This window comes from Acanthisitta chloris, unplaced genomic scaffold (genome assembly GCF_000695815.1).
Source record: "Acanthisitta chloris isolate BGI_N310 unplaced genomic scaffold, ASM69581v1 scaffold3597, whole genome shotgun sequence".
In the NCBI taxonomy this organism is placed as follows: domain Eukaryota; kingdom Metazoa; phylum Chordata; class Aves; order Passeriformes; family Acanthisittidae; genus Acanthisitta; species Acanthisitta chloris.
The window spans coordinates 1-14,395 of record NW_008681940.1 but is presented as its reverse complement, the minus strand read 5'-3'; the positions used below and the strand labels follow the sequence as shown (position 1 = coordinate 14,395).

At 39.5% G+C, this 14,395-nt stretch overlaps 1 protein-coding gene across 1 annotated transcript in view; it reads right to left on the bottom strand.

Annotated features, from left to right (window-relative positions):
- Positions 1–14,212, bottom strand: part of MYO3A (myosin IIIA) — a gene marked incomplete at its 5' end in the record, with an annotated part of 74,161 nt that extends 59,949 nt beyond the window's left edge. Inside the window, 4 exons of the mRNA XM_009078282.1 lie at positions 10,486–10,641; positions 11,046–11,111; positions 12,702–12,847; positions 14,136–14,212. Coding sequence (XP_009076530.1) covers positions 10,486–10,641; positions 11,046–11,111; positions 12,702–12,847; positions 14,136–14,212 — 445 coding nt within the window. The remainder of the gene's footprint in view (positions 1–10,485; positions 10,642–11,045; positions 11,112–12,701; positions 12,848–14,135) is intronic.
- Between the last annotated feature and the right edge of the window lie 183 nt (positions 14,213–14,395).

Genomic DNA, 14,395 nt, shown 5'->3' with positions numbered 1-14,395 from the left:
TGATACCAGACAAGACCAGGGAAGTCCTTTATTTGATTTTGATATTTGGACATAGAGTGTGAGTAAAAGTAGACAGGTGTTTTCTATCCAGGCAAGAACTTTAATATACAGTCAACAGAGAACAGAAGAAAGAGGGTAGCTAGACCAAGATAGAAAATTAGGGTGAATGAACATCACACTGATGGGGTAAGCTAAGAGATTTCTGAACTTCCACATTACGATTTACTGCAGAGTTTAATGGGCTGTACCTGTTCCATGAACATCACCTACTTCATGGATGCTACTTCAGGTCACACTGGCTGTGCACTCATGTGGGATGTAGGTGCAGAAAGTAAAGCAGGAATCCATTTGACATCAGTTAGTGACTGACCCGAGTGCAAAGGGACTGAAAGAAATGAGCAAATGATGCCTTCACAAACTGTGAGTGCAATCAAGTTCTGGATGATGGAAATGCAGACAGGAGTGGATTTCATCTAGTGCTTCTTTCAATTTCTCTTGTCCCTAACAATCATTCCCTTAGGACGACAGAATGGCCTGCCTTCACCCAGGTGTCAGTAATGGGCAAGTTTCTTCCTCCCTTACACAGGTGTGATATACCTGTGTATAGACTACCACTGAAGTCTTTCAAATGTCCACAGTGCAAAAGTTGGAGTTTCATATCCATATCTGACTAATTCTGCAATCTTAATATCAAGACACAAACATGTAGGACTTCACTGCAAGAGCTAGCACAGTTTCACAGCCTCTCTGCCAAAATTGCAGCACAATAACCACTGTGGAGGCTAAGAGGTCAGGAGGTACAGGGAACCATACGGACTAACAGGATCTACATTGCCTGATGGAAGAGAGGAATCAAGTCTTGCCAGTTTTACACCCAGCTATTTTGCAAACAACTCTCAAACTCATTAGGACATTTTTCCTGAATGGGAAAGCAACCTGTTTCCAAAGGTTTTCTTTCTTTATTTACTACATGCCAAAAAAGACAGTTGTAGATGTGAGGAACATGAGACGAGGCTGAATGACATGGAAGTGAAATGCAATGGGAATACATAGCACAGTGCCAGAGCCATGCCATGTACCACCATGCTGCACAGAACATGCAACACATGGGCCGATGGCAACATGACCAGTGCAAATAGACAAAAAGATAAAGGAGTGTGTGTCTGCGTGTGGGGAAAAAAGGCAGCTATTGCTGCAATAAATCCATAACTGGGCTGTAATTTGGTATGTGGTTAAATATGCTGAAGCAGAAAACACACAGGAACACAAGCAGGCACCATCAAAAGGGATGGGTCTGGTGTAAAGCAATCATACCTCTCCTAGCTTTGACCTCTTCTTCCCTTTCCTTTGGAACCCATTTGTACTGCGAGAGCTGTTCTGATAGTATTGTCCTTGCAATAACACTATGGGACAATTTTTGGTACTATGTGCTCCCAGGTTGTATTTAAAAGGATGTGATAATATTAAGATTAAAATGAACTCTCGAGTCTTGCATGATCTGCTGCTGTTTGGTTTGCATTTACCAGCTAAAGGACATTACTGCATTCCAAGTCAGGATTGCATGCAATATCCTATCCCCTCAATAGAAATCTATCACCTCTATGACACATGCTCCCCTTTTTAACAGTTTCAGTTGAAAATCTAAATTTGGACAGTTGAAACAATTTCTCCATTGTTCCTGCATGAAGGTAATTTTTTTGTCCAGATAATGCATCAGTATGGCTTTGTGAAAGACCTATCAACATCTACATGAGGGAAAGATGCAGGAACTGCAGGACTATGTCAAGCTCTGCTGTTCTATTTGTTCTATTGCTGTAGGGAGACCCAAATCAAGGCATCTGTCAAGCTTTGCTTTCCATTTCTGGTGGAATTGTTATGCATTGACTATATATTTTTTTAATGTCACATTTTTAAATGTTACTACATATCAGTGAGACGTTTCCCAAGATTAGTTTTTTTTAAATGTTACTACATATCAGTGAGAAGTTTCCCCAAGATTAGTTTCAATTACCATTGTTCATCTAATGTAGGAAGCTAACAATGGCCTTGCAGGAATGGAGGAGAATGCTCCAGTCACGGACACTTCTCTTTTTCTATTTTTTTTTATTTTATGAGAACAATCTCTATTTATGCCAGGGAAGTTTAATTACACAAAATCAATTCTTCTGTAATCCTCTTCAGCTGACAGTATGAGAACACTAGCGCTTGTTAGACCAGATTATATTCTCTGTTCTCCAGAGCACAGAAGAGCAGCAGATTTGCAGAACACAATATTTTTCCACTTTGCTGTCAAAGGGCACAGACCCCTCAAGGGCAGTTATACTGCTTCACTTGCTAAAACTCCAACTACTGAAAAGCCTACATCAGTGCTGTTGACATCAGTGCTGAAATTTCATTAAGATCATGCACATAGACATTGTGAACTGAAATAACCATGTTTCTCTGTTCTGCTCAGAAATTTGTGGAGGCATTAGATCTTACAGCCATGCCTGACAAGCAATTCAGGCAGCTAAAGGCCAGAAACATCAACGCAGCATGGACAAGAAAATGAGTCAAGGCAGCATTGTTTCTGTGCATTCTCCTTCACACCAACACCCTTCCCCCTACCCCACTTATCTTTCAAGATTCAGTTAAATCAAAAGGAGGCAACTGCAGCTTTTTCTTCTTCAAATTGTCAGACTGTATTTAAAAGATTTCTGATAGTTCCAAAAATACCATGAAAAGGAAAGTGTGACTCATGATGCCCTGTTGAACTCTCTGCCTAAACTGATTGGAGAGTAATCTATAGACTAAAAAGTGACAGGGAGAGGGCTGGCCTTAGTCTGGGTGTAAAGAAGAAACTAAAAATAATCACCTTTTTGAAGGTGAAAACAGCTGTACCAGGAGTTACAAACAGCATTAAAAGTCATAAAGAAGCAACACAGAGAAACCTGGACATGATCTGTCACTCCAGGAGATTCTATTTCTCTGAAGGCTGCACACAGCAATATTAATTCACATTTAAAATCAAAATGTTGTCTTCAACAGATATATCTTGTGAAATATGCTTAAATAAAACCATAGTCTGAGATCTATGAAAAATCTGTATCTGAATTTAGAAGGTGTAAGACTCCAGTGATAAAACGCCAGCTGCATCTGCACAATGCTTTGCAAACTTACCTATGCTCTCTCACTATTTAAATGATCACAGCACCAGCTGCAGTCTCAGGGAGCTGTGCTGCAGCTTATGCAACGCTGCTGACAGCACAGTGCTGCCCTGCAGAGCTATAGGGCTTTTGATTCAGAGTCCAGCCACTTGGGTCATGTCCTGCTCTCCACAATCTGTTTGACAAAGTTTGTGCTGCGTTACCATGACCTGCGAAAAAAATGCAGATTATTGGTCCTTCACAACAGCCTCAAGAAATGGCTGTATCCCTGACCAATTTCACAGGAGAATATGTGTTCTTAACTGAGCAAATAGAGCTCAAAAATAACTCTTTGGGATTAGTTTCTTATTACCCTTATGAGTCAGGCCTGTGCACTGTGGTCAGAACCATACTGAGAAGATGAAGGAGAAGCTCCAAAAGTAAGCAATGCCTGCAGAGGTATCCCACCTTCAGGAGAAATGAGGTGCTGTGCAAGTGGGCTGGCACAACAGTAAAGTAGGACTTGCAGAGTTTTACTCCCAGGGAATCCTGAATGCAGGAGGAACCTCTTCCTCCTGTTTTCCTCATTTGGGCATTGCTGCTGTCCATTGTATTATAGGGAAGAATATTATTCTGATATAGAGGCATGTATTATCTGGAAGCATGTGGGAATGGAAATCTGCTTATTCTAAGGCCTTTGTTGCCAGAAACTCTTTATTGCTTCTACAGCATAGCCATCCTACATAGGAGGGTCCTTAATGCAGGAATACACACTTCTCCTTGGTGCAACAAAGCCCACACCGAGTTCCAGGAGAAGTGACCTGAAGAGCTCAAGGATTAGCCTGTAACTCCAAACCTTCCATTTGAGCCACTACTGCAATCTAGATGTCATCTGGAGACCTTGATCAAGACAACACTGGACTCTGTGTGAGCTATCTTATTCTGTTCCTCATGCTGCCTTTGTCAAGCCAGCATGGTGATCTCCTCCCCTCTGCTATAGCCTGTCCTTCAGAGCTGAGCTTGAAGGATTGCTGTCAGCTGCTTTTCACTGGCAGGATGAGTCAGAGAGACAAGGGGAGAGACAGAGAGTGAGAACACCCAGAAAACAAGTGACACAAGTGTGTGCAATCAGGGAAAGTCATAGAAGGAAACTACGTGGTACTCCCTGCTTTTAATAGGGGTCAGTAAATGGATAACAAGCTTTGTGCATGTTGTACATGAACTTCAATGAATTTACCTCCCTGACCTTTCCAAATTAATTAAATAGGGCAACTGTTTAGCATCCTATCACTGATTTCAGTGCTATACCTACATGGCCAATACATCGAAGGACAAAATCTTAGGAGAATAATTCAGCTCACCCAAAACTCTGCATCACTTTGCAGTAGAATGGGTGTCTTTCCCATATTTATTTAGAAAGCATATAAAGATAAGGCTCTTAATATGGGGACTATAGTCAATTGCTGAAATCTAGGTGCACTGAATATCCCTCACATATGCAGCTCATTCTGCAATGAGTCACAATTCCCAGGAAATACACATTGTACTAATCATTGCATATTTCTGCAGAGATTATTGTAAAAGCAGTCAAGAATAAGACAGCCCAACAACTCAAGATAAAAGTCTTACAAGTCTGACTGTCAGGTGTAGATGTGACAGTTCTGAAGATCGTTTCAAAGACAGCTATTTCAGTTGCAAAGTAAAACCCTTCACAATGCAGGGATTTTTCCTCCCTCAGCTGGCCTAGCAAGAAGAGTATTTTTAGAACAGTTTTGGGGTATATGCTGCAGCACTCATTTCTAAAAATTATTTTTTTAGCACTAATTATAAATTTTAAACAGCTATAATGAGACAAGAATATAAGTATGTGATTGAAGGATTCACTAAAAAGAAGTGGAAACTTAAGCAGTGTCCAAAGGTGAATGATCAAGCTCAAATGTGCTTAATGTTACTTCATTAGAGAATGTGCCTTATTTTCACTAGAGATTGTGCAATAAATTCCATGATCATGCTTTTTGTGTCACTATCAACACAGAAAGGAATTGCAATATAGTATTTAAAGAGCTAGGTGGTCTCAAGGATTGGAGTAAAAGATATGGGATGAAGTTTATTTGCATAAATCCTCACGACCAGAGTACTGTAGCAGACATTTTTCCTCTTAGTTGAAAATCCACCAATTTGAAAAGACTGAGGAAAAGAAATATCAAGATGATTATGAGTCATGGAGCCCCCTGAAAAGAAGCAAATACCACCTTATGAAATTGCACAATGAAACAGGCTTTTCTTATCATAGTCATGACAAAGTCAATTCTCGCAGAAGCTCAAGGCTCTTGTCCTGAAAGTGACTCTCTTCACAAAAAAACAACTCCAATTAATTACACTTAGTATGCAACTTTGCCTGCTTTGCCTCTTCTCTAACATGAATTTATCTCATATAGCTTACTTCATTATTCCAAACAGCACATTTTAGAGACATTTCAGTCAAGATGCTGTGGGAAAATGTAAAAGTATCAAGCAGTACTTTCTCATGATATTCCCATTGTAATTTCAGCCTCAGCTTTTGAGCTAGGAAAGGTTAAGTTGCAAACAGACATTTTTAGCATAAAGAAGTGTTGATTGTAGTACAAAATGCATTGCATTTGCTGAAAGCTAAATAATGGAATTTGTAATGAACCTCATTGCTTTTTTTTGAGCCTTGAGTACCACAAGATATGCTAGTGCTATAACACTGTTCAAAGGCTACTAAAACCCAGTACAAATTTCCATCACCCTCATTAAGTCTGGAGCAGGTCTATGGCATATTGCCATTTAAAGTTTTACCAGAGTAAATTGAAATTTCTCTGGTTACTCAGGAGGTTGGTGGGCTCTGTTCTTCTGGTTAGGTGTTTCGAAAGGATGTAGTACCTGAAACTAGGTTCCTCTTCACTAGTATAACAGTAACGGGAAGGTTCACAGGGCCCAGTTGACTTATGGGCCCTAATGATTCAGTGACTTCTCAGTGTTAGAAAATCCCTCAGGAACAACAGTGCTAATGGGACTGACTGTAGGGTGGCTCTACTCTATGCCTAAAGGTCACCCTTCTTGAGCATACAGAGTGCCCAAAGACTGGATCTGAGGATCTGTCCTTCTGCAAAAAAAATCTGAGAATGTGATATGAGCTCTTCTTTTTGAACTGTATCAACTGCACATTCAGCAAACAAGATAAGATCACAAGCATGTCAACAGACTACCACTGCAGAAGGCAGTCAGAACCAAATTACACCTCAGCACAAGGGGCAGACAGGGTGACTTGATCTTGAGAGAAAACAGGATAGTGCACACAGGAAGACCCAATTGCTGGATCAGCTGCTAATTCCCAAACATTTGTCTCTTTTCTTTTTGAAATGCAAATTTTTTATTAATAAAATTGAATTTGATGAGAAGAGCAAACACATACTGAGAAAATAACCGTATTCCTTATTTTCATCTTTAGCTCAACATTACCATATTTCTTGATTTATATGCCATACACACAAGGTAGCAGGATTTCTTCCCTTGGTAGAAGGAAGAGATCTTTAATCCCTTAAACTACCTGCCTCCCAGTGCCAAGAAGCAGGAGAGTAATGCCTTTAAATTATGGACTGAGAGAACATGAGCTGGACATCAGGAGGAAGGTTTACAGGGAATGTTGCCAGCTACTGCTGAAAGTTCAGAAATTCCACAGTAGGGCCTAGCATACCAGTTTTAAACCAGTCTCAGAACAGCATAATCAAGAAAAGAAAACCAAGAGATTTTAAGATGCAGGTCTTCCAGGTGACTTGTCATTATACAGTCTATGCCTTGACTCTAAAACAGATTTACATGGTACTTCTGTACAGACACTGCTTTTAACACTGTTTGGTCTGTGCAGATTGAAGGTCAGAAGATATATACGATTAGTACTTACAGAATGTTTTAAAAGTGTGACGACTGAATTTAAATATCTTTGCATAATCTTTTTATCATTCACAGCAGAACGCAACAAATGTTATTCTGTAGTCAGTCTTACAGCATATTTCACAGAATTATAGAATCACAGAATTATTTAGGTTGGAAAAGACTTCCAAGATCACAGAGTCCAACCTTTGACTGATCACCCCATTGTCAACTGGACCACATAGCGCTAAGTGCCACATCCAGTCATTTCTTGAACACCTCCAGGGATGGTGACACCACCACCTCTCTTGGCAGTCCATTCCAATGCTTAATAACCCTTACCATGAAGAAATTCTTCCGGATGTACAACCTGAACCTCCCCTGGTGTAGCTTAAGGCTATGCAGTAGCGGCATGGGAAAAGAGGCCAACCCCCACCTGGCTACAACCTCCTTTCAGGCAGTTGCAGAGATTTATAAGGTGCTCCTGGAGCCTCCCTTTTTCCAGGCTAAACAACCTCAGCCCAGTCACTCCTATGACTAATTCTCCAGACCCTTCACCAGCAAGCTTGTCTTCTCTGGACACACTCCAGCAACTCAATGTGTTTCCTGTAGTGAGGGGCCCAGAACTGGACATAGTACTGAACTTACAGCCTCAGCAGTGCCAAGTACAGGGGAATGATCACCGCCCCAGTCTTGCTGGCAACTTATTGCTGATAGGATGTCAGGTTGCCATTGATCTCCTTGGCCACCTGGGCACACTGCTGCCTCACGCTCAGGCACCTTTGACCAGTACCCCCAGGTCCTTTTCCACTGGGCAGTTTTCCAGCTACTCTTCCCCCAGCCTGTAGTACTGCATGGGGTTGCTGTGACACAAGGACAGGACCTGGCACTTGGCCTTGTTGAGCCTTGTACCACTGGCTTTGGCCCACTGATCCATCCAGTCCAGATCCCTCTGCATTCCTACTCTACCTGGGCACACTGCTGCCTCACGCTCAGGCACCTTTGACCAGTACCCCCAGGTCCTTTTCCACTGGGCAGTTTTCCAGCTACTCTTCCCCCAGCCTGTAGTACTGCATGGGGTTGCTGTGACACAAGGACAGGACCTGGCACTTGGCCTTGTTGAGCCTTGTACCACTGGCTTTGGCCCACTGATCCATCCAGTCCAGATCCCTCTGCAGAGCCTTCCTACTCTCCAGAAGTTCACCACTTCCACCCAACTTAGTGTCATTCATGAACTTATTGAGGGTACACTTGATCCCCTCATCCAGATCATCAATAAAGATATAAAACAGGACTGGGCCCAGTACTGAGCCTTGAGGAACCCCACTAGTGACCGTCTACCACCTGGATATGGCACTGTTCACATCCTTTACAGGCCTGGAATTCTAATTTCTTCTAAAATTAAATGTTTGCATGCTTTACTACAACTGCTTTACTTTCAAATACTGGAAAATAGTGACTGTTTTTCTTGCTTGTACAGAGATAGCAATAGATATTAAGATGGGTATTCCTACTGTTGCTAGGAGAAGGCTAATCTTTCTTTTTCCATGCACTGCTATGAAACACAATCTTCCAGCAAATGTAGTCAATAAATGTGTTAAAGCTGAAGTGATTATAGCTACGGTGACTGCAAAATCTGATTTTCGCTTGCACTCTTTCACAGTACCTTCACTGATCTTAAATACGAAAAGTTTTGGTTAAATCAATACAAATGACATTAAACTAGTATCAGCCTACTGGTTAGTATTTTAAACTGCTAAACTGAAATATGGACTAAGCTATCAGTTTAACCCTGCCATTTAAATTATTCCCTTAGTTAAATAAGTAAATATTTTGTGCTGTTTCAGATAGGAAATTATTATTATTTTCAAAGAGAACATTCTGGGTTTTTTGGGAAAATTTACACAGAAGTTATGTTTGATAAACTGTAAAAGCAAAGGTAACTTCATCACATAGTAATATGTTCCCTTAAACTCTAGTTCACATGAAGAGTGACTGATTAATAACACACAGTCAAAGCAGGACGGAGAAAGTACCAGTAGATCCTGTTCTTGTGCCACTTGACTGCTCCATGCACATGCAAATTGGGCCACTTTCTTTATGTTTGTTTTGTAGAGGGGAAAAAAAGTTCATATAGTTTGCTTTATGCAGGATTTACATGAAAAAAATAAAGGGTTTTGAAAAAAAAAGAATAGAAAACAAACATGAGTTCTATAAAATGGGTAGAAAAGGTCACAATACCTAATTGACTTAGAAGCTTGATTTTTAAAAAATTACTTTAGTTTTCAAAGGGCCAATATCACAAGTGTTTTCAGGATTTCAATTCATATCATTTAGTCATTTGGACTTATTTTACCCCATATCATTTCCATGTGTTTTATAAATAAATACTTCTAAAAGTCAGGATTATTTTGCTGGTTTAGTGCTCAGCACTGACACTTAATAAGCTTATTTCAATTCCAGAATCTTTCTGAATTAAGCAAATGTCAAGTCTGCAATATATAGAGCATACAAATCCAGTCTGAGGATTTAAGCTTAAATTTAAGCTATCTGCATGGTTTTTTACAGAAATGCCAGAAAAGAAAAAGTACTACTCATCCCACATCCACAAAATGTTGAAAAAAACTTGACTATCATAAATTATTTAGAAATAATTTTTATTATTATCTTCAAAGCATAGAGTAAATAGAAAATTCCCCAGAATAAGAACTGAAGACTGCTGTATATATTGGTATTATAAATTTGTGAAAGGAAATGTGGAAAAAAAGATTTTAATAAGCTTTTTCCATACAGATGATAATGCCAAAATGTCTTTTAAATTTCATGTTACATTTTAAAAAGAAGGAAAAATCTTCATTCCTTACCTTGAAGCACAGGAGCAGTCACACCAGTACATCAGTACTGACCTACTACATTTCACATCTGATATATCAGTGTACTGAAGGGGGTTTTGGGTTTTTTATCAATTGTAAAATTGAGCGAAGCCATTTTTCAAGTGTTTTAAATAAAAGCCATTAGGTACCAAATGATTTATTCAGAATTGATACTACTAAATAGTAGTGGAAGAAAGTAAGTATCTATTCAATAAGATACCAGGTTTGAAGTTTGGAAAACAAGGTCTGGTACCACTATCGCTTCTTTCAGTCAGGAGCATGTGATTCCTGTAGGAACCTGACTAGCTATTTTAGCATATTTGCTTAAACTAAAGAAAGGCCAAACATTAATTTCACCTGACCTTAGCTTTCTGAAAGCTGGGATCCTAAGACTGCCTCTTGAGTCACAAGAGAAGGGGAAGGCACTTCTAAAGACTGTCTCATCCCACATCTCTTCCCATTGGCTGTACAGGGGACCTCAAATACTAAGCTAAAGTTTTGAGAGGCGAATCTTTCTCTGAGTGCTAGCCATTCTGAAACAGTGGCAGTATCAACATTGTCCCAACTGGTCTACTTATTTTAGCTATTTTTACCTTGCCTTTTCAGTGACTCCCATTTGTTGATGAACATCAATAAATTCCATGAGTTGCCTTTGTAGCACGTTTTCTTTTCCTTCAATTTGCTTAATAAAATCATGCTGCAAAAGACTAGATACTGTTGGACGCTTCTCATAATCTTTAGTCAAGCACCTGTGCTGGCAGAAAAAAGTGTATGATCATTGAGGGTTCACTGTTAAGTTTTGAAATGCTGGTCTGGAGTTCATTCGTGCCTCTAGAATAAATACATCCATCTTAATCAAAACAGCTCTGCACTGAAAATCGATGCTGTTTTACAGAATTGATGAGTCCAAGAATTTAAATTACTGCATTTTAAAACTAAATATTCTTTAAATTAAGAAACGTCAAGTACGTTAAAATGTTATTTCATGTTTTAAATCTGGAGCCTCATTTGGAAGTCAAACTGGACTTACAAAGTAGGTTTTTAAGGAAGAGTATCAGTTGGAACAGATTTCCAGAGAGAGTGCATAGATATTTTACATATGACATTTACACGTGATCCATATTCAGCCCCAGTGGTCTCAGTTGTTACTCACTTGTTAATGAAGTCATTGAATTCAGGTGACCACAGTTCAGGCTGCTGTAGCGTTGGAGGAGGATTCCTGCAAAGGTCAGTGTGATGATAAGTTAATAAGCTACTCACTTGACAAAAACAATGTGTGAAGGCAGGCTGAGTAATGAGGTTTAGAAGGCCACCAAAAAAAGATATTGATTTCCACTGGTAAAAGGAGCATGGGTAGATTGTACAATGCCTCCCTGGTTCTCCTGCTTGACAAAACCAATAAGGAGAAATAGCATGGAGATGATCTACCAAGTGTAGCTAAAAATCACTATAATTTTTTCAATCAAATCAATAAATGGAAATTAAACAACCCATTAATCACTATTCACTTGTAATGGCAAGTTTCTTTTTTCAAGCCTGAAACAATATACTTTCTTAAGAGAATTTTTAAAAAGAAATTCTATTTTAAGTTTTCCCAGAAGGACTAAATTAATCAACTTGCTGAACAAAGTGTCCAAAGGACCTGGCTCTTTATTAACTATTTCTCATTCATCAGAAGATAATCAGAAGAGAACAGAAGGTCTAAATACAGATCTATTGTAAATAGATACTACTGCTTTATTTTCTGCTGTTATAGCTGTTTATGTCTGTATAGACAAATGGAATGACTGGTAGACTTGCTGTCTCTTTTCAATCAGTCACTGTAACTGCTTTTATTTAAGTGCTACTTAATGTTTACTCTATCACTTTCCGATTTTATGTAATGGAATGAAAGGGTATTGATCTATTATTTGCTCCAAGGCAGAAAGGTGTCCAGTACTTGTAAGGGCCAGAAGTTTTTCTGAAGTCCTAGCTGCAATGACTGATGACAGTAGTTTGTAACTGCTTTCCCCATAGCAAGAAAAGGTTAGAAGAGTATTCATATTCAGCCTCAGTGCCAAGACAGCAAAAATTTCTGAAATCTAAAGGTAATCTAAATGAATTTGGGTGTCTTGGCTGAAAAGGATGCAAAGCACTTATGTACACTATGTGGTCTCAGCTATTGTGCTACTGCTCTGACTGTGAGAGTGAAATCCACAAAATATTATAGGATCATCCCCCACAGACTTGGAGATTGATGGTCTTTGAAATGCTGTAAGTATTTGGGTACTTTTATTTCCAGCTTCAAAGAAAACACAACAGGAGTTGCTATTTGCACTGCCCAAGGACAGTGACACTGAAACTTTCAGAAGCAGCACAAGCTAATGAAAAAACAGCAGCCTAAATGTATGTGAGTGGTGGAGCAACCTTTGCTTCAAAGGACAGGAGGTAACTCCTGAAGACAGGTATGGGACCTGCTCACCACAGTGACATATTCAAACTGTCTATTTCTGTCAGAAATAATTCTTTGTAACGAAGTATACAGGACTCAGCCAAGTCCTGTGCTTATGTTTATAGGGCACCAATCCAGTCAGGAGAAGGCCTTATGACTTTTTCTCAAATGTAGCTATAGTCAGCTCTGAACTTCTCAATGTGCACACATACTTGAAGCAGTGTGCAGAAAATGCAGCTGGGCAAAGTAATTATAACCTCCTCCTCATATAAACAACATGAAGAAAGTCCACAAACTTATACAGTGTTAAGTTTGAAGAAAGTAACAGTTAAGGAAAAAGTTCAGTCTAACGCATCAACAAACACATCAAGATATTACCTTGGTATTTTGAAGAGTGCTCTCATGGGGTGCAAATCAGCAAGGGGTGGATCTCCATCTCCCAACTCTATTGCAGTAATACCCAGTGACCATGCATCACATCTGGCATCATAGGAGCTGTCTAGCTGCTGCTCACAGGCAATCACCTGTTGGAGTAAAAGACTGGAATAGTCATTGGAAGGTCAAATGTCCAAATTTAAAAGTACACCCAGAGGTGGGAGAGTCTCTTAGAGGATAGAGATACACAGTGAATAAACAGACATGAACACATTTAGAAAGCTAAAGCATCCTGTTGCTGAAAAAGGCAATGTTTAAACTAGAAAAAGCAGGCATCCATGAACGCCAGGTTCACTCCCTTATCTGACAAAAGGGTGCAAATCTTTGGCTTCTTCAGCTGAAGGTGATAAACTGCACCCCATGGCTGAGGGAAGCAGAAGGAAACTCAGCAACCCTACAACTCCTTAGTATGGATTATTCCCACAAAATAACTAATAGAACAATACTGCTCTCTCTAAGAAGCAAAACAAGCATTGAAGCAGAAGTAGAATTCACTACCTCTTATTGGGTCCATATTCAGCCAAATCAGTTCATTTCCAGATCAAACGGATCTGGACAAAGTGTTTGCCATTGGATCACAGCAAATGTATTTAATTAGATATACATTTCAACTCATCCATATTGGTGGATGAATCTAAAATTTTTCATCACGTTAGCTGGAGATCTAAACCAACAAGTATGCCATTAGTTACATGGCTAGACCAATGTGTATAAACAGAGTGTGTTGATAAAAATACATGTGTATAAACAGAGCAGTTTCACGTGCTATAAACAGATGTACTTGCATGTGTTTGTGTGCACACAAATAGTGTAAGTAGATAAGCTTATTTATAAGGAAACACTTTTCCTGCGTCAGCTTAAAAGGTATCTTTATATGCTTCAATTTCAGGCTGGAAAAATCTCCACAGAATCATAGTATGGCTTCATTCATAATAACCTCTTCTATTTCTTGCTGTCAGCTATAGATATATAGTATTAAAAACTTTACAGATGTAGAAGTCAAAAAATAGAAGCCATAATATATCACAGTGCCAACCTGGGTTCCTTCCATCTATGGAGAGATAAGATACTTATAGTTTCAGAGCATGGAAGCTGCAAAGTATCAATAGTAGTACTCTATAAACTCTTTGACATTTTAGCAAGCAATTCATTGTCCAGCTCTCTAGCTCTAATCTTGTAATTTCAAAAATAAGCCCCATTTTAACTTATTCCTTGGAAACATGTAAGCAAAAGGGTTTTTAACGCCTTTTTTAAGGATGTGGCTATTTCATTGGGTGAAAGGAGCAGTGATCAGGAAGAAAGACAAAGAAAGATCAGAAACTCAGAATACAGCAGCAAAAATACCAGTGACAAAATGTTTTGAACCATGAACCTAACCTCTGGAGCCATCCAGAATGGGGTGCCCACGGAGGTGTTCCGACGGAGACGAGTGCTGGTCAGCTGAGCAGACACACCTGGAAGAAGGAAGGGAAGCTGTAATCAGAGCAACGGCTATTTCCATCCAACACAACCCTTCTGCACAGTGACATCCTCATCTTGTCATGCTACAACTTCCTCCACAGGCGAATCTCGAGTACATCTTTCCAGAAAGGACATGTTCCAGAAAGAGAGGCCCAGTCCTCATAGATACTCAGCAC